Source organism: Leucoraja erinacea, chromosome 10 (genome assembly GCF_028641065.1).
Source record: "Leucoraja erinacea ecotype New England chromosome 10, Leri_hhj_1, whole genome shotgun sequence".
NCBI classification, from domain to species: domain Eukaryota; kingdom Metazoa; phylum Chordata; class Chondrichthyes; order Rajiformes; family Rajidae; genus Leucoraja; species Leucoraja erinaceus.
Genome location: NC_073386.1, coordinates 6,908,656 through 6,935,665, shown reverse-complemented (window position 1 = coordinate 6,935,665; position 27,010 = coordinate 6,908,656). Strand labels below are relative to the sequence as shown.

The window sequence follows — 27,010 nt, the reverse complement described above, 5'->3', positions numbered from 1 at the left end:
AATTTTAAATGTTTTTGATAATTTGCTAAGTTTATGTCTATTTTGTTGTGTTATCGTAGGTGGCAGCTATGAGAATAGTATTATTCATGACCAAGTTATGGTTTCTGAGAAATAAGCATACTATTCATTTGGCCACTTCAGAGAACAGCACCATCAGGTGTGGCATTTTGTAGTCGAGGCTTTAATCTCCTGTCTAAGTGGATATATAACGGATCACCATTTAAATCAGCAAGAGGCCACAAAAAAACTTTAATTATCTCCTGCTATTTCCCCCTACAATTTTTGGCCATGAAGTGTTTTGGGATATACAGCCAGAGCATGGAGACAGGCCCTTTGTCCCAACTAGCCCATGCCAACCAAGATACCTCCAACCTTCCAATCAATGCATCTGTCCAAATGCATTTTTGCACTTTTAATTACTGCTCCTCTGGCAGCTCATTGCACCCGAGGTCCATTGTCCATCTCTCCCCCCTCACCTTAAGCCCAAGCCCTCTTAAGTTGTAGAATCCTGTAGCCTGGGAAAAAGGCTGAGAGCATGCCAGTTATGATGCTGTACACTTCATTAAGGTCACCTCTTATGATCTAAGCAAAGGCAGTCTATTCAGCCTTTCCTTGTGCCGCCCCATTACTCACACTATCTCACTTTTGAAAGCCTCCCACTTGCCATCATCCCCTTACCTGCAAACAGACTCTCCAAATCAGCCACTACAAGTCCCCACCTAATGCCTCCAAAATAGGCTTTGCCCAAATTTTGCACCTTAACGTAAGCCTCCCCTATCCTTCTCCATCATATCATATAACTATTAAAAGTCTGATCTTGGATGTGTGAGTGTGAGTATAATCACATCTGCTCAAAACAACGACGCCCTGACAGTAAACGGCGTCGCAGGCCACCCCCCCCACCACCGCAACCGTGCGTTGAGGGGACGGTACCCAACGGGTCCCAATTGGTCTAGTACCTATTAAAATCGAATAGAATAATGGTCACTTGTCCTAAACTGCTCCACCACTGATACTTCAGTCACTTGTCCTACCTTGTTCCCCTGGAGGTTCTGTATTGTGCCCTCAAAGAAGTTTTCTTGGACACATTTAATAAATTCCATCCCATCTAGGTCATTTGTAAACCATTGCAGATCCAGTCAATATTATGAAAGTTGAAATTTCCTCAGAATACAATCTTATTATTTGACAGCTATCAACAATAGCCTGACGCATCAGCCCCTCTAATTCTCACCGACTTCTTAGGGGGGCCAATATTATAGATCCCCAAAGCGAGATGGTAAAATGTGTTATATAAACGTGGATCCTTTCATTTTTAGGTTGTCCATAAATCTGTCTGTGGCCTTTTGGTGCTGGTCTGCATCAAGTCACTCCACAGAAGCTCAACTTGTTAAACTAATTTCTTGTAGGAACAGAAAACCACCGCTAATATATGAATATTGAATTCAAGGACATTAAATGTTGCAGTATTGAAGCAAACTACACAGCACAAAAACTGAATTTGCAAAAAGATTTTTACAATTCACTTCTCTATAATCACTTTCAAAGAGGAACAACCTACATGAAGAAATTCCGCAGCTCCTTTTCCAAACTTAATGTTTTTTCCAATGAAATCGATTGTCTCTTTATGGTAAGGAGTTTCCAGATGAGCTTCGATCTCCTCTTGCTCTGTAGTTCGAAACTTACAAAGGGAGCACGTAAACGCTTTCCTACAAAAAAAATGTCAATTGCACATCTCACAAAATATTTCCAAATCCCCAAAATAATTGGTTACAATTCTATTTGAAAAAGGAAAGGGGAGGAGGTTTCCACTTCCCATTCCTCAGTAGATTCTTGCACTTTTCAGATAGCACCTTGCCCAAATCTAGCTCTAAAAGCTCACTACATTTCTGGAAATCCAAAAGAACAGCACGTGCCAAATTAGTTTATTGTAAAATGCAGTAGTAAAATATAGTGCAGAATAATGATATATCAGTCAAATAGAAAGGACAGTTAAAAGGATTCTGCCAGTAAGTGTGCAAACATAACCCCTCGTGACCTAAAGGGCCTGTCCCACTTAGGCGTCATTTGCATCACGCAGATGGCGCGCAAAGATTTTGTACATCCCAAAATCCTGGGGCGCCGCCCACAACCGCGCGTCACCACGCACCATGCACGCGTCTTTGCCAAGTGAATTCATTGACAAATTGCAAGCATTAAAAAAAAGACCGTGTATGTAATTTCAATAATATGCCTCGAGTCAAGTCAGTGTCATAGAGTACGGAAACAATCTCGCCCATTGCTGACCAAAATGACCATCTAAGCTTGTCCCATTTGAAAATATCCACAAAATGTTGATTAACCTTTCCCCCCTCTCACCTTAAACCTATGCCCCCCTCGTCCTCGATTCCTTTGCCCTGGAATAAAGACCCCATACATTCACCCTATCTATGTCCTCACAATTTCACACAATTTGATTATATCACCTCTTAATCTATGCTCTGGATAAAAAAAGTTCTCGCCTGCCCAGCCTCTCCCCCAACTCCGTCCCTCGAGTCCTGGTAAAATCCTTTGTTAGATCCTAGAGATAGGTTTTATATCGCCATATTTACCTCGGTAGAGTGAAAAGCTTTTGTTTTGCGTCAAAAGAGATCAGATTATAAATACAATTTTAGTTGTAGACAATAGAATATAATTTTTAGCATTGCAGTGTATCAAGATCCCACAGTAATTCTTGATAACCTTCACCATTGCCTAACATCTCCAAAAGTGCAAATTCTAAATCCAAGTATATCTTCTCTTACAATGCAATGTTTTTTTAATTTATAGCATCTAACTTGCAAGTAGGTTCTGATGCCAAGTTAGTTCTGTAGCATTTTAAACTTACCGGTAACCCTCTCCATATCTCGCAGAGTTCCTTTCACGCCTGCGTCGTTGTTTTTCTCTTCTTGCTCCCAGTTTCTTATCCTCCTCGTCATCCTCAGTATCAGACTTCTGTTTACCTTAATGGAGAACTTATATTTCTTTAAAAAAATTATGGGGGAAATTAAGTTCATACACGAGGAAAAAAAAAGTTACATACCTTCAATTATATCAAAGCATTCATATTCATCTGGATCATATGTATCTTTAGTTAAATCTTTATCCTTCAGGAACGGATCCTTGCTAGTACTTAATACGGCCATCTAAAAGCAATAATTAAAAACTTCAAATTGAACTGGTGTCCAAATGTTAAACCGCTTATAAAAATAATCATAGGAAAACAAATGCTTTTGATTTGTCCTGCATGATTTACTGTTACTTTATAAGCACTTGATCATAGACTCCATAAGACATATTTATGTGGTTAAAGCGATATCTATATTTAATGATTAAGAAGGAACTGCAGACGCTGGAAAATCCAAGGTAGACAAAAATGCTGGCGAAACTCAGCGGGTGAGGCAGCAATCGCATCACATCAGTCTGAAGAAGGGTTTCGGCCCAAAACGTTGCCTATATCCTTCGCTCCATAGATGCTGCCTCTCCCGCTGAGTTTCTCCAGCATTTTTGTCTACCTTCTATATTTAATGATCTTGCTATATGCGTCTTCAATACCTTTATTCTTGAAGTTGCTTGGTTTGCTGTATGAGCTGCTGAAATGAAAGGAAAATACATCAATTTACTTCAATTGCAACTACCATACAATTTTTTTATTTTCTTTTTCTTTTTTGTATGGCTTTGTATATATTTGATTAGTGTTCAAATGTAAATAATTTGGTGTACATATAGTGGCTGGTTTACATATGGTGTATATATAGCTGCTAAATTTGTATAAGATAATTACAAGCAGTTGAATAAGGGGTGGGAATTAATAAGCTTGGCTTCTTCCTGCTCCTTTTCGGACACATACGATTTCATTTATTTATAGATATTGTTTATGACACTTTATAAATATTTTTGCTTTGTTTTTTGTATGCTGTTTCACATTTGCTTTTTATTCTTTTATTCTGTTCGAAATAAATAATTTAAAAAAAACACACAAAAAAACCAACTTGGCATGGCTTATTATTAACATATACCAATATACAATTAAAGAAAACTATTTATGCTATTCATTCAAGTTTCTGATAACAGCAAGGAAGAAGCTGTTCTTAAATCTGGTATGTGCTCTCACGTTTTTGTATCTTCTGCCCAACAGGACAGGGGAGGAGAGAGAATGACCTGGGTAAAAATGTCCCTGATTATGTTAGCTACTTTTGCATTCCTAAAGGCAGTGTGAAGTATAGATGGAATCAATGGGGGTGGGAGGCTAGTTGTATGATATACTGGGCTGAATTCACAACTCGTGGCAATCTCTTGTGGTTTTAGGCAAAGCAGTTTCCATACCCTAATTAGTCTTGTCATGGTGACAATGAGCTGCTGACGTGCAGTGTTGCAAGTATTCTTGCATTACAGGGCCAAAATCCGAGAAGGCAACCAACGTAAGGATGTCGCAATGTTCAGCAGTTAGTGCTGCTGTTTCAAAGCAAGAGCCAATCTAGCTCAATACTAATAATAATAATAAATTAATTAATTTTATTTATGGGCGCCTTTCAAGAGTCTCAAGGACACCATACAAATATTTAGCAAGTAGAGGAAAAACATGTAAGCGGAATGAAATAAATAGTAGAGATATGACTGGTACACAAATTAAAGACAGAAATATAAAACCCAATACTGAGTTTTGGTGTTGTGTTAAATATGGATGCGATCCATGATCATATAGATTTCTCTTGGGTGCTCCACATTACGCTCTTGTCCCAAATATGTGCTCGCACGTTAATTAGCTAATGTTAATTAACCCAAATGAAGATGGATGGCAAGGAAATACACAAGGGCAATGGGACTGCTTTGGTGGATGTCAGCTTACATACAGTGAAGGAAATGTCAGTGTTTTCTTCCACTGAACACTGACCTATGGTTTGCCAGTTGCATAGAGAATGAGTACCTACGACAGTGGACGACTCATACTGCCTTAACAGAAGAAAAGCAGGTATGTGGCAATCTAGCTGCTCATGCCTATTCACTCATTTAATTAAATCAGGGTTGATATTTTAACTGCAGTGATTTTTGTGAAAGGATATCTAGTCCTTCAGAACGCCGACACCTTTCAATCTCTCACCATTTTAAAACACTCCCTATTTATTTTTTACCAATGTGGGTGATGTTATTTTTCTACATTCTATTCCAAATGCCATATGCTTTCCCTTGGACTGAATCTGTTTAAATCCCCCAAAGCCTTTCTGCACCATCCTCTTGTTTCTGGTCTGTATGCCCCTGACTCTACTTCCTTAATTCTATTTTTCAGTTCTTCACTACTAATGATTTCCTCCAATAATTACAATCGTACTTCATATATATTCTGCACTTCCAGTATACATTGTACATCTTCTACGACAATGTAATTCAGCATTACTTAAAGTTCAGCCTCTCTAATGATTTGAGATATTTTAATATACAGCCTTCATTGCACTATGGTCTTATTCATTATTCACTCCCTGAAGTAAACCATCTGTATGTCTTCCAAGCTATTCCGTAACATACCAAAGCAATGGCAGTCACTGCCCTGCAGCATCTCAATTGAGGGCATCAGGTTAAGATCAATCTGCTTTAGCACAAAAATGTCCAACTAAATGACTTTGGACAAGCCAACGCTAATTAGCATCAATACTACGAACATTTCAGTTTCTTTGAGATGATAATCTCGTGTTATGTTTAGAGGAAGGTAAAACACTTAAAGTACTTACCAGGTGCTCTGACATTTTCAGCAGGTGCCAGTCTCTGCTTCTTTACTGCATCTCTGTTCGGTTGTATCCCTTTCCTTTTCATGCCCCGTCCAGAATTTGATGCAAACCCACCACCTCTCTTGTATGACTGATAACTTGTATTACTTTGTACGAGAGGTTTTGAGCAAAGATTATAGAGCTCCTCTAGTATCTTTGATCTTGAGCACACATCTAAATCTGATTGCTGCAATGCATTTTAAAAGCAAGTGTGAATTGTTACTACTTTAGTCTCAAAAACATTCAAATTTACTTCTAGCGTGCATAGCCATACCAAAATGTCGCAAAAATTTCATCCAATGCATAGAAATCACTTAAAAAAAAAATAAAGCATGAAATGAATTTGTGTCAAGTCGTGTACTAATAAACTTCACAGTACCAAAGTTGGAGTTGATTTTTGCTCTAAATTCTATTAACCATTTTGAGAACTGTTTACTACTATCGTTGGGATAATTCTTTGGGATTAACCTAAATCAAAGATTTTAGTCCTCAGATTTGATGAAAAAGCTCAGGCTTATGTCAAACATACATGTTTAGTTCTTCAGTTATCTTCATCCCCATCTCCCCAAGTTGCAATACTGGTATTTTAGTGGTATAATGAAAATGCACGCATTAATCCATTCCTAAATGCCCAACAATTCAAATTTAGAATCTGTTTGTTGAGCTAGTTTAAAATGCCACCTGAAACAGGACAGAAGGGAGCAATTATGTCTCATTAATGTTGCACAGCCCTGCCAAATAAAGGACCAACCATAGCTTTCAGTGCAACAGAGTTGCAATAGAACACTTGGTTATATAATACAAGAATGAAGGCGTAGATAACCAAGGTGGTTTCTGACCCATTCTTTCAGGATAATTAAATCAGAAAACTTTAGAAGAAACGTGGAGAATAAAAAATACAATCAAGATGTACCCTGAAGGTCACCTTTACAATTGAAGGTATTTTCACTCAAGAATTTTGTTTTTATAATTTGAATATAATTTGGAACCACAGAACTCATGCACAAGTATAATTTTAATAGATTTCTCAACTGGGGCAAAAGCTCCACTCTCTCATAAATTGACAGTTTTTGTGTTACAGCATTTGGATTATGCTCAAAGGTGCATACATGCAAATCTCACTGCAAACACAAGTCAAAATCCTATTATCATCTTTAGTTTCCCGTATTAGAACTTAAGCATTGTATGGGATAGCACACAGCTCAATAAGTTAGTTTGCTGTTCATGATTAATGTAAATTTCTGCATCCATATCTAGAAATTCATGACATTGAAAATCTTTATAACTGACTGCAAATTCCCCAATTTACTCTTAATATATTTGATTTGGTAAACATTAGCCTAATTAGTTAATGCCAGTTAAATAGCATTAAAGCATTTGATTGTGTTATCATTCTACCATTATCAAGCAATTCTTTAAAAGTCTCTCTAAAAATGGATAATCTATGCAGAAGACTCTTTTGATATCACCAGTGCTTCAAGCATGCTTTGTAAATAAATGTATTAGTCGCCTCATTAACTGGACCTGTATTGCTCTGATGGTCAATAATGCAAAATCGTGCAACTTCTGAAGAATTTGCTATTGGGAAGTAATAATGAGCATGGAAGGAAATTATTTTATTCAAATCAGTGCTGATTCAACAGACATCAAGATCTCACAGCCTCCAAGTGTAATTATTTCAATGGCAAACTATTCCTCTAATTCTTGCTGAGAGGTTTCTCAGGGCCAACAATATCATCATATTACACAACACAAGAGCCAGAACAAACAGGCAGATCTGGAGAAAGCAAGTTTGAAGATCGCAGACAGCAAATGCATACAGACTCCACGCATGAAAACACGAGATGTTGTTTTGAGTAGATTTGAACTGGAATTTGGAGGCCACATAATGAGTTAATGATCATCATTAGAATCTGGAAACTTTGCCAAGATTGTTCAAATGAAGTCCTCAAAGTGAACTATCAATGTTTTGGTAATTTTCAATTTCAAGGCTAGGTTTACAAAAGTAAAATGTGTACTTGCCTATATAAAGGGACATCAAAATCCAAAGTGGTCAAAATATTTGTTGAAAGAAAAAAAATATTAAGAAAAAGAATATTTTCCTGAAAACTTGAATGATTTTTGTAGTGTGGGCAGATGGTGTAGAACATTTAAATTTACAAAGAATGCTTACAATGAGTAGTTCATATAAAGTGCAGATTGTGACACCTGCATGTTATGGCAGTTACAAAGCATACTATAAAGAAACTAGTAATAATAAATGAGCAGCGCATTTAGTTTAACATGCTAATCATAAATAATAAATATATACTTTAGAAAACATTATGCACCAAAATATTGAAAAGATTCAAAAAATATTTAGAAGCTAATCTCCACAAGACCCTTTCTTTAAATAAATACATAAATCACACTTGTGTCCAAATTGTTTTAATTAATTGCCCCAAAACAGGTTGTGTATATATTGTTATAAACTATAACACTGCAAGTGCTCTTGGCCAATTCCTCCTAAAAATATTTCCTTAACTGTTTTATTTTGTAATAAAACACCTTGTGTAAAATCCAAATTCCTATTAAATTTAAACTCCTCGTGTAAAATCCAAATTCCTATCAAATTTAAGCGGATATCAAATGCAAGTTCACAAATTAAGATAGAATTGTTAGATCGACTAAGAAATATGCAAACAGCAAACAAACTCCTTCATGATGAGATTTTGCTCCTCACTAAGAAATTGGCTTTGTAATCAAAACATTAATCAATCAAACAATAAAAGATTCAAGCAGAGGGATATCGAATCACACCTTGTATTTTAACATGGACACAATGAGCACAAGGTTTGATTTTAATCTCAAGAGTTCAGTAGTGAACTGAGTACACAGCCAGAAATTCATTTGGTCAAGAGGGCACATTATTTTTTAAGAAGGTGGTTACGGACAGACACACCAGGTTGCCTGATCTGAGCAAGCCCCTCGAGAGCAAATTGGGCCTGGTATCAGAACTAAAGTGGCACTAGGTCTGTCCATTGAGATCTACAGCGTTACCAAGTCTTCAAAATTATGCTAAATTCAGCACAATTTCCAATGGGTGCTTGACCAACAATATGGGTGCAAGAGCCAAAAATAAATTTCCCGGCAATGAAGACGCACCCCCATTTTGAGTTGCTAAGTTTTGAAAAAAGGCTGATGGGACATAGAATTTCTCACGCTCAAAAAAATAAAAATAAAAAGAAAGTGACAATTCAATTTGCCCAAGGCTTTCAGATCTTCTCCATTCTGAACGACTGAATGGGTGGCGGGAGTGGAGGGTGACGGCAGGTGGAGAGATGGTGGGGAAAATGGGAGTGCTAAGGAACTAGGAAATTCAAACATAAGGATCAGTAGTGCCAAAACGGGAGCGGCCACCGGCAGCATCCCCGGGCTGGCAGAAGGCGCTAAGGTGGAGGCCGGTTCCGCTGTCCGGCCCAGCGACCGCTCGCAGCCACCCGAGCTACTTCCCTCCCCAGCCACAATTGTTGGCATGATCCCTAACCTCCTACTTCTCAAAGCTCCTGCCTGCGCTGACCTGGGCCAAACTCCCCACACGCTGTGCAAGGAACTCTCCCCCCCAACGGCGCTGTCCTTTTACAGCCGCTTCCCATCAGCTGCCAGCAATGAGGGATAGCCAAGTCTCTCTTTCTTGGCTAACAACCTAACCTTCGGCCTCCAAGACACAGGTAAATTTTCGTGTCTTACCTTTGGGTAAAAAAAATAGCGTCTTCATTGCCGGAAAATACGGTATGCCCACTGCAGCCATGGCTTCCGTTTCTCATTGAGAACATTGGTGACCTGGCACAGCATCTCTTGAACTGCCTTTAGTACGAAAGGTCTTGTTGCAAGAGCGTTTTTCATAACAAAACAGATTTTTAACAAACCTCACTGCAGTTCAAATGTTTAAAACATATGCCACAATTTGAGGGGTTTTAAAAGGGAAAAGCATTATGCAATTACCCACTTTTAAAATGGGTCCAAACTTAACACCCACCATTAACAAAGATTTGCCCAATTTTAAAACAGTAACTATATTAAAGCAACCGTTTTAGTCCATGTGGCAATTTTTATTTTCTCTCACTAGCAAAATAATGCTAGTGATCAGAAATGTTGTATCCTTTAAAAATAAGCTGGCATGGGAATAGAATCTCAAAGATTCTGTACTTACTTCTCTGCCTCGACCTCTGCCTCCTCGTTGTCCTCTCATCTTCGAATAGGATCCGCCTCCATACTCGGTGCCAGAATAAGCAAGCGTTCCCCTCCCCCGAGAGCCTCCAGATGAAGGCTTCGAAAGGGGTGTCGAGAAGCTGCTGTAGGAAGAGTAACTTCCTCTTCCCGTATCCGAATCAGCCCGCACCCTAGGCTTTGAGCTTGAATGTGAGTAGCTGTCATCCCAGCTAGACCTGCTTTTATCATATAATCGGCTCTGGCTTCTACCTTCATAAGGGTCAAGGTATTGATCACCGAAATTCCTGTCGGAGCTCTCGGATCGATCAGGATAGCTATCCCCAAAGCGGCTTCGTCCTGGTTCATGTAAATCGTAGCCAGATCTATACAGATCATGGCCATCCAGAGCAGACCTGGAGTCATGCGACTCATAAGGTCCAAACCTGGAAAAATTGCACAGTAAGGAAACCGGTAAAGTTACCAGTGACATATAATAAATCCAGAAAACACTATTTACCTGCTAAAAAGGGTTCAAATAGTCATCCCCTTTTTCGTAGGTATATTCTTGTTCATGTATAATTTATATACAGCATTAATTAAATTATTAAATGTACTTTGAAAATAAGTTTTCAAACTTAACTAAAAAGGCAGCATTTTTCCATTAGTGATTTAAGAATAAGGCTTAATTTTTTTATGCTTACAAGCATAATAGATTTACAAGAGTTCTTCACCATTTTTAGATTGAAACTATTTGTCAATGGATAATTGTCACTAATAGTATTCAAAACACACTTTTGTTCTGGAAGTTGCCACTTTCCTATAGATTTAAGAAATGAGAATGAAAACTTATTTACAGCAAAGTTAAAAGCATTTCACTAAAATGTTAAACCCTACCTAGAATATGAAAGCAGTTTTAGTTAGCAATGATAAGCAGCCAACTTTTATAATTGCCAGAGACACTTATACAAGTTATGCAAATTATTTGTTTTATCTAAATTGTTTTCTAATTAAAAACACTTAATTTAAATGTGTCCACAGAGCATTTTATTTTATATCTAATTATAATAACAATGTTAACCCAATTACCTTTCATATCCACAGCTGATTAGCATGGAGATGGCCAGCCGCTTTGAAGCTGAACATACCGAGTCCCCAAAATCATCAGTATGCTTACATGCGATAGAAGTTAGATATTTCTTTCAAGAACTGAAGGGCAGGCACCAGGAGTCTGCCTAGACATTTCACCAGATTTGTGCTGATAAACCTTTCAACTAAATTTGCAGATGTAGTATCTCAACATCCCAAGGCTCATATGCTCCAAGATACCCATTTCTGCCCTAGATTCAAGTAACTTCAATTAGAACGGAATATTTTCCCACTCTTGAACAAATGCAAGTTCAAGCATCTACAATTCCTTTCACATGCAAGCATACAAATGATGACATACATCCTACACAAAACTGCAAATGCCAGTGCCTCTTGCAACCATAGTCTTGGAATTAGGCTCTCAAAATTCAAATTGGGTACAAGAATCAATAAACCAGGGATGTGTGGGGCCTTGCATGCAACCAATTAAAATAACAATATAGGGGAGGCAATTTCTATTTTTCCCTTTGCTGGCAGAATAATTTTATTAAGCTACTGCAATTCTGTCAGAGTGTTTGTGTGATGTGACTTTGTGTCCATTAGAAACAGGTTTAAAAAAACAAACCAGATGAATTTCTACCATCGGGGATAGATGACTATTGTCTACCGTATTGAGCTACACTTGGGACTGGTTTCCACCAATTAACTTTTAAGTTCCCAGGGTTTAGACGTCTTAAATTGTAATCACCATGAAGGCAAATTAGAGAAATAAACCTTTAATGTCTCCTTCCAAAAGGCTTTTGGCTATGTGAAAGAGATCGGTTCTTGGGGAATAGACAATCAGAATGCCCAAGTCAGATGCCTACAAATTTCTAATATTAAAGACATGAATGTGGAACAGTGCATAAATTAAGAAAATACTTCTTACAATGGATTTTTGGTGCAGATCATTTGGCAACATCTTTGGTACAGATCAACTATTAATTGGCAATAGAAAGCAGGCCAAAATAATTCACCACGGAATTTTGAAATTCATAACCGGGCCGTATTATTTCTAGATAACCTGCCTAGTTATGTTAACATCTGAACTCTGTTATTGACAATATAGCAATCAGCTCCCGAATTAAAGAGGAGAATCACGTCTAAATATAGGAAATATTAAGCTACTAAGCTTGCTTCACCTACCTCTCACTCCTACTAGGAGTCGATTCTGTGTAAGATCTGGAGCTCCCTAAAGCGACACGTTCATAGTCACCACTCATCATACCTTTAATGGAAAGAAAGAGATACTTTTCACCTGCGCTCAGTTACATGCATATTTACATCAATTAATTAAACATTTTAAAAGACCATCAGTCACTGGAAGCATTCAAAAATAAATAAGAGCAGGCAGATATATGCTTTGCAACAAGGCAAATGGGAGACAAAATGATCTAAGTGCATGCAACTAACCGACAGGGAGAGCTAGATTGCCCGAATGAACATTTCCCATTTCCTCTGTATTAAAGCATAAGTATTCAGCTTCACTCGCCCATCTTGCTAGCTCTGTGGGTAAATATAGAACTAAATGCAGCACTTAGTCATACAGGTAAGTGCGACCCCAGGTCTAATATCTGTTCCAAATTTGAGATAGATAGGGAGTGGGTGGGAGGGAATAAAATATCCACCAACTTACTTAGAAACACTAATTATGCATATATGTTGTGCTGTCATTTGGTCAGTTCAATGCTCACTTGTGAAGTTACAAATGGAAGTGTGCATGCTAGATAAAAGAGAAATCACCTATTTTGACCCACTGTCCAATAGTTTGAAAAATAAGGCAGAAATGGAACAAGTCCCAAAATTCAGTCCAACACAATCATTACCAATAACGGTTCATTGCATTATACGTATACTGCACACTAACTGCTGGCCCATTTACTATAGTTTTCATCCTTGTTTTAGGCCGCTGATGATGTACACTGACACTCTTGTGACATTGCTACATGTTGCACACATCATCATCGCAGAAACACTCAATTCCAAGCTCCTTTGACCTGCCAATTACACCATGCTTTTTTTTCCTTTCATGGATACATTTCTGAGTCAAACCTAATGCAAATAACATTTGTAATAAACAACATTTTGGCTTCCTTGGTAGATATTGGCTTCCTTGGTAGTTTCCTTCAAAACCCTACTGCAAAACAAATAAGCCCACTTATTGAGGTTATTTTGATCTTATTGAGATGCATAAAATCTTGAGAGGAATAGATCGGGTAGACGCACAGTCTCTTGCCCAGAGTACTTGAATCAAGGACCAGAGGAGATAGGTTTAAGGTGAAGGGGAAAAGATGTAATAGGTGTAAGAAAGAACTGCAAATGGTAGACAATCGAAGTTAGACGCAAAATGCTGGAGTAATTCAGCGGGTGAGGCAGCATCTCTGGAGAGAAGGAATGGGCGACGTTTCTGGTCGAGACCCTTCTTCAGTGATGTAAGGGGAGGGGGCAGGACAAAGATAGGAATCTGAAGGGGTAACTTTTTTACACAAAGGGTGGTGGGTGTATGGAACAAGGTGCCAGACGAGGTAGTTGAAGCAGGGTGATTCCCCAAGTTGGGCCGATGGGCCTGTTTCCACACTGTATCATTCTATGACTATGACTTGATTGTCATCCATTCCAAAAAAAAAAAAATCAGTTTCAAGCCATCACAAGTTGTTCAATAGAGACAACAATAAATTACCACTTACGCTATTAATTTCATTCAATTATTTTGCAGTTAAAGAGGGGAATTTAGAAATGTAGGTCATCTAGTTCAAAGATGTATAGCCATTGAGGCAGAGGCAATTGTAGTGAGAAAATACTAATAGGAAAAGGTTCAAGACAAACTTCAAACTTGCAGACTTTTACTAGTTGCTGCAATTTTCTAATTTTTACCAAACAAAGTCCACCTTGCCCCGAAAAGACATGGGGCTGAACTCAGCAAGTCAGGCAGCATCTCTGAAAGACATGGATGGGTGACGATTCGTAAACGAGAACTCAATGACTACTCATAATATCAGCTTTTTATGAGAATCCCAAAGCATGAAGACATGAGAGGAATGATCAGAAGATTTGGTCAAAAACAGTTGGAGGAACTCAGAGGGTTAGGTGGCATCTATGAAGGGAAATACACAGGTGAGATATCAGATCAAGACCTCATTCAGACTGATGGGAGTAGAGGGGAGAAAGCCAGTAGAAAGAGTTGAGGAAAAGGGGTGGGATAAGAGTTGGCAAGCAATAGTGTTTCCAGGTTAGGAGTCAGGTGGAGAGAGTAACCAAAGTTGGAGGTGTCGAGTGCATATGAGAAAAGGGTGCAAATGGTGCAATTGGATAAGGAAGATGGGAAGTGACATGTAGGATGAAAGGAAAGGATGGTGAAGAAATGAAGAATGGGATCCAGCCAGGTCTGGTGGACAAAGTGGTCCTCTATACTATGTCTGGTCTCACCGATGAAGGGGACACCAGAGACCACCAAATGTAATTGACAAAGTTGGAATATGCCCATGTAAATTCTGTCTCAATTGGATGGGGTCTTTGGATCCCTGAATAGAGGCGAGGAAGGAACTGTAGGGACAGGTCTCGTGCCTCCTGCAATTACAGAGGAAAGTGTCTGGACAGGAGACGTTTGGAACAAGGTGGTCACCATTGACATGAAAAGCCAGGCACAACTGAGGCCCAAATGAGGGCTCAAGACTACACTTTTATTTGAAGAAACAGAGAAGAATCAAAAGAAGAGTTGTTGAATGCACCTACAAGTTCCACCAGACTGGGAAAAGTGTCAGTTGAGGGGAGCTGCTTATGTTTCTACTCTAGGAAGAAACAAAGGGTCTTGAGGCCTTCCTGAAGAAGAATGGAAGTGTAAAGAAGAGGGTGCCATGGAATTGGAAGTGGTTAAAGCAAAGGAGAACATGAGATGCATCCAGAGATAGGTGGGAAGAGACTGGACAAGATACTGCTGACATTTGAGAAGATTTCAGTAGGGTAAAAGCTGACAGAAACAATGAAGCTACAAGAGCAGTCCAGTTTGTGGATTTTGGGTCGGAAATAGAAATGGGCAATGTTGGGTTGAAGAAACTATCAGGGCGGAGGCTGTGAAGGGGAGATTGCCACAAATAAAGAGGCCTGTGATGGTTTTGGAGGCAATGGGCCGCTGTTCGTTGGAAGGGTCATGGTTAAGGCTATGTCTGAGATGTCTGAGAGTTGTCACCCAGCCCCAGCAAGATAGAGGTCAAGATTTTTCAATCAAATATACCAGCAACGGAACATTAAAAGTCAGTCTGCCAGATTGGTGTTGGGGAGGCCAGACTATTTACCACATGCACAAAAAATACTTGCTAAATTTATTAAGAAGTTTCATTAAATTATTAAAAATAATAATAAGTTAAAAAATCACCCAATTTTTTCACCAGCCATAAAAAGCGTTATATATAGTAGAAATATACTACCTTAAAGATTGATAATATCCACCATTAGACTTTCAAAACTTAAATAATGCTGCAAGGTACCCTTTGAAGTTGTAGAACCTCAATTGAAGCTTGCAGCATTCAATGGTAGACAGTGATCGGAACTGTGCATTAGCAACGTTAAATAACCTCATTACAACTGGAAACAATGGGATAGATTTGTATGTAACTATATTTGTTTTGAAAAACACCAAAGATGGCCGATCAAAGTAAGAAAAGTTGAATCATTCGTAAAATGACCATCATCATACTTAACAAACTTTAACATCTATTGGCTTTTGCTTTGTAAAATAAACATTAGGCAACAGTCATAACACAAATGGCATTTCAGGGAAAGAGAATGCAGAAGTCAAGATTCTTTCCCAGTGTTACTCCAACTGTTGATGCTCAGCAACTCGCACCCCACCTGATTTCCTGTTACTACTGCTGGTGCCACTGTCCAACCATTCTGATCCACCTGCCAAAGAAAATATACATAATTATGCCGCCAAATTTAATTCATGAAAGGGAAAAGAGCCTTGAAAACTCGGCTCCGACAAAACTCTGAACACTAATAGCCAATAATCTGTTTATTTGTACTTCATCAGTTTATTTATTCATGTGTGTATAGGGGGGTTGCACGTAAGGTCACTGGGTCAAAGGGCTTGACGCACGGAGCCGCTAAATCCAACTGGAAGACATCCGTCACTTCCGGTATATGTTATTAATGCTAGAAACGCATACTTTCCTACCTGTTAAAAAACGCCAAAATGTTGAATTTGTGCGCTGAAAAAAAGTGCGCAAGTCGGGGTAAGTGTGAAAGACATGTACCCAACTAGAATTCCAAACGTGAAGCAAAATGAAGATATAGAGAAGCAAGAACTGAAGGGACTACGGCAGCTAAAGTGCTTGGTAAACATTGAAAATATTGGGAATTATCGCGTTTTCTCACTGCATTTCATCAAGTAAGGCATTATTTGTGTTTTTCTTGATTCCTTTGGTATCTAAAAATTCTCAGAAGTGATAAATCTGGCCCTAAATTTTTCTTCAGATGTGTTTTCATTTACAGGTGCACAACCTTTTATCCGAAAGCCTTGGGACCAGACAATTGTCGGATTTCGGACATTTTCGGATTTCCGAATGGAAGATTTTTAGCGTAGATTATGTAGGTAGCGCGGGCGGCTTGAAAAGTCTGGAGTGGCTGCCTCCTCCCCGGAGACCGGGGAATCATTGTAAATCATTGCATAAATGTTAGTCAGTTAGTTTGGAGGGATTTTATGTGGTGGTGGTGGTGGTGGGGTGTGAAGGGGGAAACTTTAATTCTTAGTCCCCTACCTGGTCGGCGACTCCCAACATCGCGGAGCTGGGGGCTCCGTCCGACCGCGAGCGGCGCCGGTTGGAGCTCCGACCCCGGCAACTCTACCCCTGGCTGCGAGGCAATCCAAATCCAGCGTCGCCCGCGGCCGGACGCCCGCAGTCCCAGCTCCGCGAATGTTGGGAGTCGGCGGCCACAGCGCTCCGGAGCTTACCGCACGGCGACCCGGTAAGGCATTGCCCGCTCCCCGCTGGTATCCCAGCGCTGCGACGCCGCCGACTCCCAACATTCGTGGAGCTGTGGCTGCGGGCGTCCGGCCGCGGGCGGCGTAGAGTTGCCGGGGTCGGAGCTACCCCGCAGCCAGGGGTAGAGTTGCCGGGGCAGCCCCAGCTGGGAGTTGGCGGCCACAGCGCTGCGGAGCTTACTGCACGGCGATACGGTAAGGCATTGACCGCTCCCCGCCTCTCCGACCAGGTAGGGGACTAAGAATTAAAGTTTACCCCTTCACCCCCCCCTTTCACATAAAAGCCCTCCAAACTAACTGACTAACATTTAAGCAATGATTTACAGATGTTTAAGTGTCTCGCCGGTCTCCAGGGAGGAAGCAGCCGCTACAGTAGTACAGACCTGGGTTGACCGTGGGTCGTTTCGGGTCAAGTTTGGCGCCAAACGCGATCTTTGTTGTGCAGACGACATCCTGGGAAAAAATGGCTGGTTTTCGGAGTTTTTTGGTTTCCGGAACTCCAGATAAAAGGTTGTGCACCTGTATATGTAAAAACCCACTTGGGAACCATGGGCGATTAAAAAAAATTACAGCCAGATTTATCACTTCTGAAACTTTTTAGATGCCAAAGGAATCAAGAAAAAACACAAATAATGCCTTAGTTGATGAAATGCAGTGAGCTAACGGCCAATGTTCGCCAAGCACTCTGGCTGTTGTTGTCCCTTCAGCTCTCGTTTCTATCTACCGTCATTTCTCCTCACTTTTGGAATTCTGAAGTAGGCTAAATGTCTCACACGCTTATCCAGATTTCTATAATTATTTACAGCGCAAAAATTGACAATTTCAGTGGGTTGTAACGGGCCCGCTACGCTGGAAACAATGGTAAGTGCCTACCTGCATTACATCGCGTGTAATCCATTTGGAGTAGCGTAGCAACAGCACGGGTCATGGGTCGTGACCCAACTGCCGTGAAACCTCCCTATATATTTATGCAATGATATATAGACACATGGATCTGTTCAGTATTCGTGCCGACTATGTTCTGGTGTGCTAAAGCAAAGCAAGAATTTCATTCTCCTATCAGGGACACATGACAATAAAACTCTTTTACCCTTGGAAAAGACCCTTGATGACATTTCTCCAAGAAAACATTGGTGATGCAAAAAAAAAAAAAAAAGCCTGACTAAATGCACCATCATCTATCAGTTTATCCAGGGGTGTCAAACTCCCGGCCCACCGGCCGCACCCGGCCCGCGGGATGCTTGGGAAAGGGAGTGGAGTATATTCATGGCCATTTATTATTTATCTGTACACTGTACACCGAAGATAGATGCAAAAATGCTGGAGTTGCTCAGCGGAACAGGCGGCATGCCAGAGGTGAGAATAAACATTTGACAATTAATTAAACCATTCACTTTTTGTGGGCGACGGCGCCTTGAGCGCCCCCGGGGTGCACAACCGCGGGCGGCAACCACTGCTTGTGCGCGCGGTGGACCAATGTCCGTGCGATGGGAGTGCGAGCGCGAGGCCGCATCATCGCCGCTTGTCCTAATGACAATTAATAACAAGCCTGTTAAGGCCAAACTCAACACCAGGGCCTGCGTGAATAGAATGTCTGTGCACGTCTAGAACAAGATAAGAAATAATGAGGCCTTGACTAGAGACAGCTCCACCTAACATGCTTATATGGGGTGGGGGGGGAGGTTTTGTATCCTCTGGGAAGAACTACTTTTAAATTTGTGCCGAAAAACACCACAAGCAATCTAACTTTCTATATCTTAAAATCTGACTCTACTGGGCATCCATGCGTGCCAAGACTTAGGGCTAGTCTCCTTTGACCAGTCCGTTCACAAGTTACTAATATCTGAGGACCCGATAAAAGGATACACTGATCTATTCGATGGCAAGCTGCCTGGGACCTACAAGATAGCCATTGACCCCAGCCGTCCGTGCCCCCCACCGTGTGCCCCCATACCATGCGAGACAGAATTAAGACTGAACTAAAAAACATGGTCTCCATGGGTGTACTAGCCGAAATCAGTGAGCCCACTGACTGGGTTTCCACCATGGTTGTCACCTTCAAGAAAGCCAAAGACGAGCTCTGTGTTTGCATCAATCCAAAAGATTTGAACGCAGCCATCAAGCGCCCACATTATCCGATGTGAACTGCCGAGGACGTCGTTGCACAGATCGCGCAAGCAACAGTATTTTCCGTCCTTGACCCAAAAAGCTTGTTTTGGCAGATACCACTAGATGACGAGTCATCAAACCTGACTACGTTTGCCACACAGTTCGGCAGATTTAAATTTCTCAGGGTGCCACTCGGCATCAACTCGGCCAGCAAGGTCTTTCAAAGAAACATGGAACAGCTGTTCCAAGGACTCCCGTGCGCCATCATCGTAGATGATATCCTGGTATATGGCAGAGACACAGCGGAGCATGGCTTTAGATTAAGTATATTATGGAACGGGCAAGTGAGATCAACCTGAAATTCAACCCTAATAAATGCAAGTTCAGGGTTACAGAGGTCACATATGTTGGACACGTTTTTACTTCTGATGGCCTAAGTCTGACCCGAAGAAAACTGCTGCCATCACAGAAATGCCAACCCCCACCGACGTGCGAAGCCTACAACGCTTTCTGGGTATGGTGAACTACCTGGGAAAGTTCATACCGAACCTCAGCGAGCTAAGTTCGCCTCTGAGACAACTCACTCGGAAGGACACTGCCTGGGCCTGGTTCCAGCATCATCAACAAGCGTTTGACTCTTTAAAGTCCAAGCTGGCCAGCGCTCCCACCTTGACATTCTTCGACCCGAAGCGTCCTGTCACGGTAACCTGCGATGCCTCACGATACGGGCTGGGCGCAGCCTGCCTACAAACGTCTGCTGATGGGACTGTACTACCTGTATCTTATGCCTCCCGCACCATGACAGACACCGAACACCGTTCTCAAGATCGACTTCGTTCCCACGGAACGCTTGCATCGTCTAGCTGAACACACAGCCGCCGATGGCACGCTCCAGCTACTCTCATCCATAATCAAAAGAAGCTTGCCAGACAGGCAATCCAGCACACCACTGGAGGTGCAGCCGTTCTTCCTAGTCCACGAGGAGCTGGTAATACAGGACGGTGTCATAGTTAAGGGCCACAAAGTCGTGATCCCTTCATCCTTACGAGACGAATAATACAAAGAGGCACACAACGGTCACCCAGGTACCGATGCTGACTGTAGAAGTAAAACTAGGATAAATCCAACGTATGGTTGTGAATGTTGCTCATTAAATAACTACAGTACTGATACTCCATATTAAAAGCATTGATTTGCCGTTAAAATGAATTCTGTAATAACGTGTCAACGGTAGCAGTGACAATCGAACACTGCGGTTTTAATATTTCACGTGATCACATTTTAATTAATCCATCTTTATGGATTAAAACAAATAATAACATTGGGAATTAAAACATATTTGATTGCATTCCGTTATCAAACACAGCCAATGTTCGCTCTGAAGACATTTCCAGCACAATAGGGTCGGGGGGGGGGGGGGGGGGGGTGTGAATCAGTGCAGGATGGTTAGGTCCAGATCCTAGCAGCTGACAACAACCTGGCCCTTAACTCCAAGAAGACCAAGGAGCTCATTGTAGACTTCAGAAGGTCTAGGGGCAGCACGCACACCCCCATCCACATTAACGGGACGGAGGTGGAACGTGTTTCCAACTTCAAGTTTCTGGGGGTCAACATCTCCGATGACCTCTCTTGGACCCACAATACCTCAACTCTGGTCAAGAAGGCTCACCAGCGTCTCTTCTTCCCGAAGAGACTAAAAAAGGTCCATCTGTCTCCTCAGATTCTGGTGAACTTCTGCCGCTGCACCATCGAGAGCATCCTTACCAACTGTATCACAGTATGGTATGGCAACTGCTCTGGTGAGTCTCCGACCGGAAAGCACTGCAGAGGGTGGTGAAAATTGCCCAACGCATCACCGGTTCCTCACTCCCCTCCATTAAGTCTGTCCAAAGCAAGTGATGTCTGCGAAGGGCGCTCAGCATCATCAAGGACTGCTCTCACATCAACCACAGACTGTTTACCCTCCTACCATCCGGGAGGCGCTACAGGCCGGACCAAGAACAGCTTCTTCCCTGCGGCTGTTACATTACTCAACACTGTACCTCGGTAATTGCCAGTCGCCCCCCCCCCCCCCCCCCCCCCCCGGACACTCCTTCCACCAGAAAAAAATTGCACTACTCCGTCTGTATGCACGTAAATATATTTATTAATTGCTCATATCCTATGTCGCTCTTCTAGGGAGATGCTAACTGCATTTTGTTGTCTCTGTACTGTACACTGCACAATGACAATAAAGTTTGAATCTGAATCTGAAGTGGCAGTGGGAGGGGGGTGGGGTTGAGAAGGCAATCGGTGCGGAATGGATGGATTGAGGCAGGGGAATTAGTGCATGTTGGTTGGAGTGGGTAAAATTGTGATGAGAGAGCGCGGGGGATGACAGTGGGTTGAATGGGGGGGGGGGGGGGGTGGGGGACTGTGCAGGATGGATGGGGGGAGCAATGCAGGATGAAGGGGTGGAGCAGTGCAGGATGGATGGGAGGGGGGGGGGGGGGGTCAGTACAGGATGAAATGGGGGACCAGTGTAGGATTGATGGGGGAGTGGCAGGAGAATCAATGCGAGGTGGATAGGGAGATCAGTGCAGGATGAATAGATGGGGGGGGGGGGTAAGATGAGGAGGGGAACACAGGGGATGTCAGTGAGGACTGAATAGAGGCAGGAATAGGGATCAGTGCGGGATGGAGAGAATAAGGGGAGTGGAGGAGGGCGTACAAGAGTGAGAGAGAGAGAGAGGAAGGGGCAGAGGAGGTGGAAAGGAAGGTCAGCGCTCCTCGGACAACACTGGCATCATCGCTCAAATCGCTATCAAAATATGGAGGGGACCGGCAACACAATATCTTGGCGGCCCCGCGCGCATGCGCACACTCACACACACACGCGAGGCTTCAAAGGCCCTGTGAATGGTAATTTCAGCTCAATCCAGCGTAAATACATCTCAACTCTGCCTGTCTCGCCTACAGCCCTGTCTCAATCCAGACAGGGACAGGCAGAGTTGAGCTGGGATTAGCGCTGATTCTCTGCGCTGGCTGTGGGCTTGGGGGCACTGTGCCCGTCTGATTCTCGACGTCTCTGGCCAACCCCGTGCGTGGAGGGGCTTTAGGGTGGGGACGGGGATGGTCCAGTGGCAATTCGGCAGCGATTGCAGCGCCGGAGACCGGGATCGATCCTGGCAGCGGTGCAGGTCTGCCGAGAGTGTTTTGGCACGACTCCCACGACTTTGGCATCTAAAGTTTCAGAAGTGATAAATCTGGCTGTAAAATTTTAAAATCGCCCATGGGTCTCAAGTGGGTTTTTACATACGAAAAGAAAGCGCCTCTGAAGCAAAATTTACAGCCAGATTTATCGCTTCTGAGTTTTTAGATACCAATGGAATCAAGAAAACCGCAAATAATGCCTTACTGTTGATGAAATGCAGTGAGCAAACGCGATAATTCCCAATATTTTCAATTCCGATATCTGCACGGCCAATGTTCGCCAAGCACTTTAGCCGTTGTTGTCCCTTCAGCTCTCGCTTCTCTTTACCTTCATTTCGCGTCACTTTTGGAATTCTGAAGTTGGGTACATGTCTCTCACGCTTACCCCGACTTCCACAATTTTTTACAGCGCAAAAATTCAGCATTTTGTCGGGTTTTAACAGGTAGGAAAGTACGCGTTTCTTGCATTAATAACATATACCGGAAGTTACGGATGTCCTCCAGATGGATTGAGCGGCTCCGTGGTCAAGCCACTTGACCCAGTGACCTTATATGCACACCCCCTATAGAAACTTACAACATTCTTAAGGGGTTGGACTGGCTAGATGCAGGAAGATTGTTCCCGATGTTGGGGAAGTCCAGAACAAGGGGGCACAGTTTAAGGATAAGGGGGAAGTCTTTTAGGACCGAGATGAGGAAAATATTTTTTCACACAGAGGGTGGTGAATCTCTGGAACTCTCTGCCACAGAAAGTAGTTGAGGCCAGTTCATTGGCTATATTTAAGAGGGAGTTAGATGTGGCCCTTGTGGCTAAAGGGATCAGGGGGTATGGAGAGAAGGCAGGTACGGGATACTGAGTTGGATGATCAGCCATGATCATATTGAATGGCGGTGCAGGGCCGAATGGCCTACTCCTGCACGTATTTTCTATGTTTCTATGAGATGATAGTTGGAGAAGAGTAAGAAACATCAGGGACACTGTTTCTCGAATTTAAAGGTTGGTTAAAACAAGCAGCAAATGTTCGAAACTATATTCTTTCACAGTGGTCACATTTGGAGGGGGAGAAGGAGGTATGGAGGGAAGGGGGAGGGAAGGGAGGGGGAGGGAGGGAGAGAGGGCGAGGGCGACAGAGAGAGAGAGGGAAGGAGGGAGGGAGGAGAGAGGGGGGGAGGGAGGGAGGAGAGAGTGAGGGAGAGGGAGGGAGAGGGAGGGAGAGAAGGAGAGGGAGGGAGAGAAGGAGAGGGAAGAAGAAAGAGAGAGGGTTGGAGAGAAAGAGGGCGGCCATTTTAGTGCCGCAGCGCGGGTGGTTGAGGCCACTCCGGTCCCGGTCGGGACATTGAGGCCACTTCGGCCTCTCGGAGCGCGGATGTCGGCCTGTGTCCCACAACGCTGAGGGCGAGGCCTCGGGTTCCCTCCTGTAACATGCCCGAGAGCGGCGACGCCGCCGCCATGGTGCGGTGCGGCGATGAGAGTGTGGGGATAAAATGGAGGCGGGCGGCCTCTCGCTCCTCTCCTCGTATCTCCTACCTCGCATCCCGTCCGAGTCGCTGGGGGCCAAGCCCCGGCTGGAGCCCCGCATACCGCCGTCGTTGTCGCTCATGCCCCAGCTGCGTCTGCTTTCCCTTAGGCCGTCCATGGCGTCGCTTCTCCTTGAGCCGTCCATGGCGTCGCTTCTCCTCCGTCCGTCTCTGGCGCCTCCCTCGGCAGTAAAGATCTCTGCTCGGCAGTGCGACACAATAACCCGCCCTCCCCGGCCCAGGGGCGGGCTCGCGTCACAAGTGATAGGCGCAGAATTAGGCCGTTCAGCCCATCATATAAACATAGGTGCAGGAATAGGCCATTCAGCCCTTCGTGCCAGAGACGGACGGAGGAGAAGCGACGCCATGGACGGCTCTTTCCAATATCTCCTTCTTCGATTTGACCACCGCTATCTTTGTGTCTAGTTCCAGCACCGCTATTCCTGCTTTTCCCCCATATCCCTTGATTCCTTTAGCCCTAAGAGCTAAATCTAACTCTCTCTCTTGAAAAGCCTATTCCACCATTCAATCCTGCCTCCTCTATCTTTCCCTCTCAGTCCCATTCTCCTGCTTTTCCCCCGTAACCCCCGACACCCTTAAAAAATAACCAATTACTTCATAAAATCATAAGTGATAGGAGAAGAATTAGGCCATTCGGCCCATCAGGCCACCACCATTCAATCTGAAGAAGGGTTTCGGCCCGAAACGTTGCCTATTTCCTTCGCTCCATAGATGCTGCTGCACCCGCTGAGTTTCTCCAGCATTTTTGTGTACCTACCATTCAATCATGGCTGATCTATCTCTCCCTCCTAACCCCATTCTCCTGCCATCTCTCCATAACTTCTGACACCCGTACAAATCAAGGTTTGGCCTCCACAACCTTATGTGGCAATGAATTCCACCCAATGACTAAAACAATTCCTTCTCAACTCCTTCCTAAAGGAACAATCTTTTATTCTGAGGCTATGACCTCTCGTCCAAGACTCTCTCAATAATGGAAACATCCTCTCTCTCAAAGGACTATCTTTTTTTTTTTTTTTTTAAATTTTATTAGAAGTTAATACAGCACAAAACAGTACAGTGGCACCTAATTTTAGGTGCCAACTATGTAATAACGTAATCCATTCTATGTACAACCTCTAGTTTTATGTTATAAGAAAGAAGTAAGCAGAACAAGAAAAAGAAAACAATAGTAAGGGGAAAAAGTGGAAAAATAGATGGTAGAGAGTAGAAAAACGTGAAGTGTGTATATAAAAAAATAAAAAAAGGAAGAGAGAAAGTGGAAAGTAGAAATAGAAGAGAAGGCCCCTTAAAAGAGAATTTTTCAAATCTGTATTCGGAGATGTAGCTCTATCCGCGTCATGAACTGAAATCAGCAATCCTTACGGCACCGCTGCATCACATGATTCCAAAAAGTCGATGAAAGGAGACCAACTCTTTAAGAATTGGTCATATTTATCTATTAGTCGGAGTCTCATTTCTTCAAGGCGTGCTATGTCCATCATATTCCTAATCCACATTTTAACAGTTGGTGTGGTTGTATTTTTTCAAAATTTAAGTATCAATTTCTTTCCAATTATTAACCCATAATTAAAAAAAACATTTTGATCTTTATTTAAATTGGTATCTTCTCCTATTATTCCAAATATAATCCATTCCGTTTTGGGTTCTATTCTTGACTTGAAAATCTTTGTAAATATATCAAATATATCACTCCAAAATTTATTCAACTTTGTACATCCAACAAATGAGTGTGTTATATTAGCGTTTTGAAACAAACATTTATCGCATCTGGGAGAGACGTTTGGATAAAATTTATTCAACCTCGTTTTTGAATAATATAGTCTATGTAATAATTTGAATTGAATTAAATTATGTCTTGCATTAATAGAACAGTTACGTGTATTCATCAAATACTTTTCCCATCTATCCTTCGAGATCTTTATCATTAGCTCTTGTTCCCAATCTTCCCTTAATGCTTCTGTTGAGGGTGATTCTCTATTTAATATATTATTATAAAAGTATGATATTAATTTTTGTGAATCAGCCTTAATATTCATTGCTTCTTCTAAAGGATCTAAAAATATAGTTTGAAATCTATGTGTATATTTCTTCATTAAGTCACATACCTGTATATATTTAAAATATTGATTATCCTTCAATTTAAATTTTAATTTTAATTGTTGAAATGACAACAGTTTGCCCACTTCATACATGTCCCCTACTTTCCTAATCCCCAGTCTATCCCATTGTTGATATGTGTTGTCGATGAGAGAAGGTTTGAATGCGGGGTTGTTCAATAGTGGGGTTAGTACTGATAAATTATTTAATTTCAAGGATACTTTTATTTGTTTCCAAATTCTTATTATATTGTGAATAATTGGGTTCTTCTTATATATTATACTATTCAATTTTATCGGTGAGAGCAGGATCGTTCCTATATCGTGCGGATAGCACTCCTCTTTCTCCATTCTTATCCACTCCAACTGCTGAGTGGAACTATCCAGCCAGTATATTATGTTCTTAATATGCACTGCCCAGTAGTAATATATAAAGTTAGGTAATGATAAACCCCCAACTTCTTTAGATTTGCACAAATGCTTTCGTTGAATTCTATGTGTTCTGTAGTCCCATATAAAATTAGTGATAGTGGAATCTAATTTTTTGAAAAAATATTTTGGAATATATATTGGGATCGCTTGAAACAAATATATTAATTGTGGTAAGAAAGTCATTTTTATAGCGTTAATTCTCCCTATCAATGAGAGTGGAAGCGTTTTCCAAAATTTAATCGTATCATTCAGTTTATTTAATAGTGGTATAAAATTGGCACTAAATAATGATTTGTGTCTTCTCGTAATTTGAATACCCAGGTACTTGAATTTTTCTGTTGCAATTTTGAAGGGGAATTTTAGTAAAAGGACTATCTTTGATCAGACTTTGCTGGCTTTATATCGCACTAAACGTTATTCCCTTATGTATCTGAACACTGAATGGCTCGATAATCACGTGTAGTCTTTCCACTAACTGGTTAGCATGCAACAAAAGCCTCAGTACACGTGACAATAAACTAAACTGAAAGTGAACTCCGTACCACCTCCGTCGCCCACAGGGA

General features: G+C 41.9%; 1 protein-coding gene across 4 annotated transcripts in view; it reads right to left on the bottom strand.

Annotated features, from left to right (window-relative positions):
• LOC129700736 (DBIRD complex subunit ZNF326-like) overlaps positions 1–24,113 on the bottom strand; it is a 42,308-nt gene extending 18,195 nt beyond the window's left edge. For 2 of the 4 annotated variants that reach the window (XM_055641368.1, XM_055641369.1), the window contains exons 1-9: positions 23,906–24,113; positions 15,945–15,995; positions 12,243–12,324; positions 9,973–10,414; positions 5,745–5,967; positions 3,574–3,611; positions 3,062–3,164; positions 2,867–2,981; positions 1,562–1,709 (exon numbers count right to left, since the gene is read on the bottom strand). In XM_055641368.1, coding sequence (XP_055497343.1) covers positions 1,562–1,709; positions 2,867–2,981; positions 3,062–3,164; positions 3,574–3,611; positions 5,745–5,967; positions 9,973–10,414; positions 12,243–12,324; positions 15,945–15,995; positions 23,906–24,041 — 1,338 coding nt within the window. In that variant the 5' untranslated portion in view covers positions 24,042–24,113. Of the gene's footprint in view, positions 1–1,561; positions 1,710–2,866; positions 2,982–3,061; positions 3,165–3,573; positions 3,612–5,744; positions 5,968–9,972; positions 10,415–12,242; positions 12,325–15,944; positions 15,998–23,905 lie in introns of those variants that run through there. The other 2 variants (XM_055641370.1, XM_055641372.1) reach the window with 2 other exon arrangements.
• Between the last annotated feature and the right edge of the window lie 2,897 nt (positions 24,114–27,010).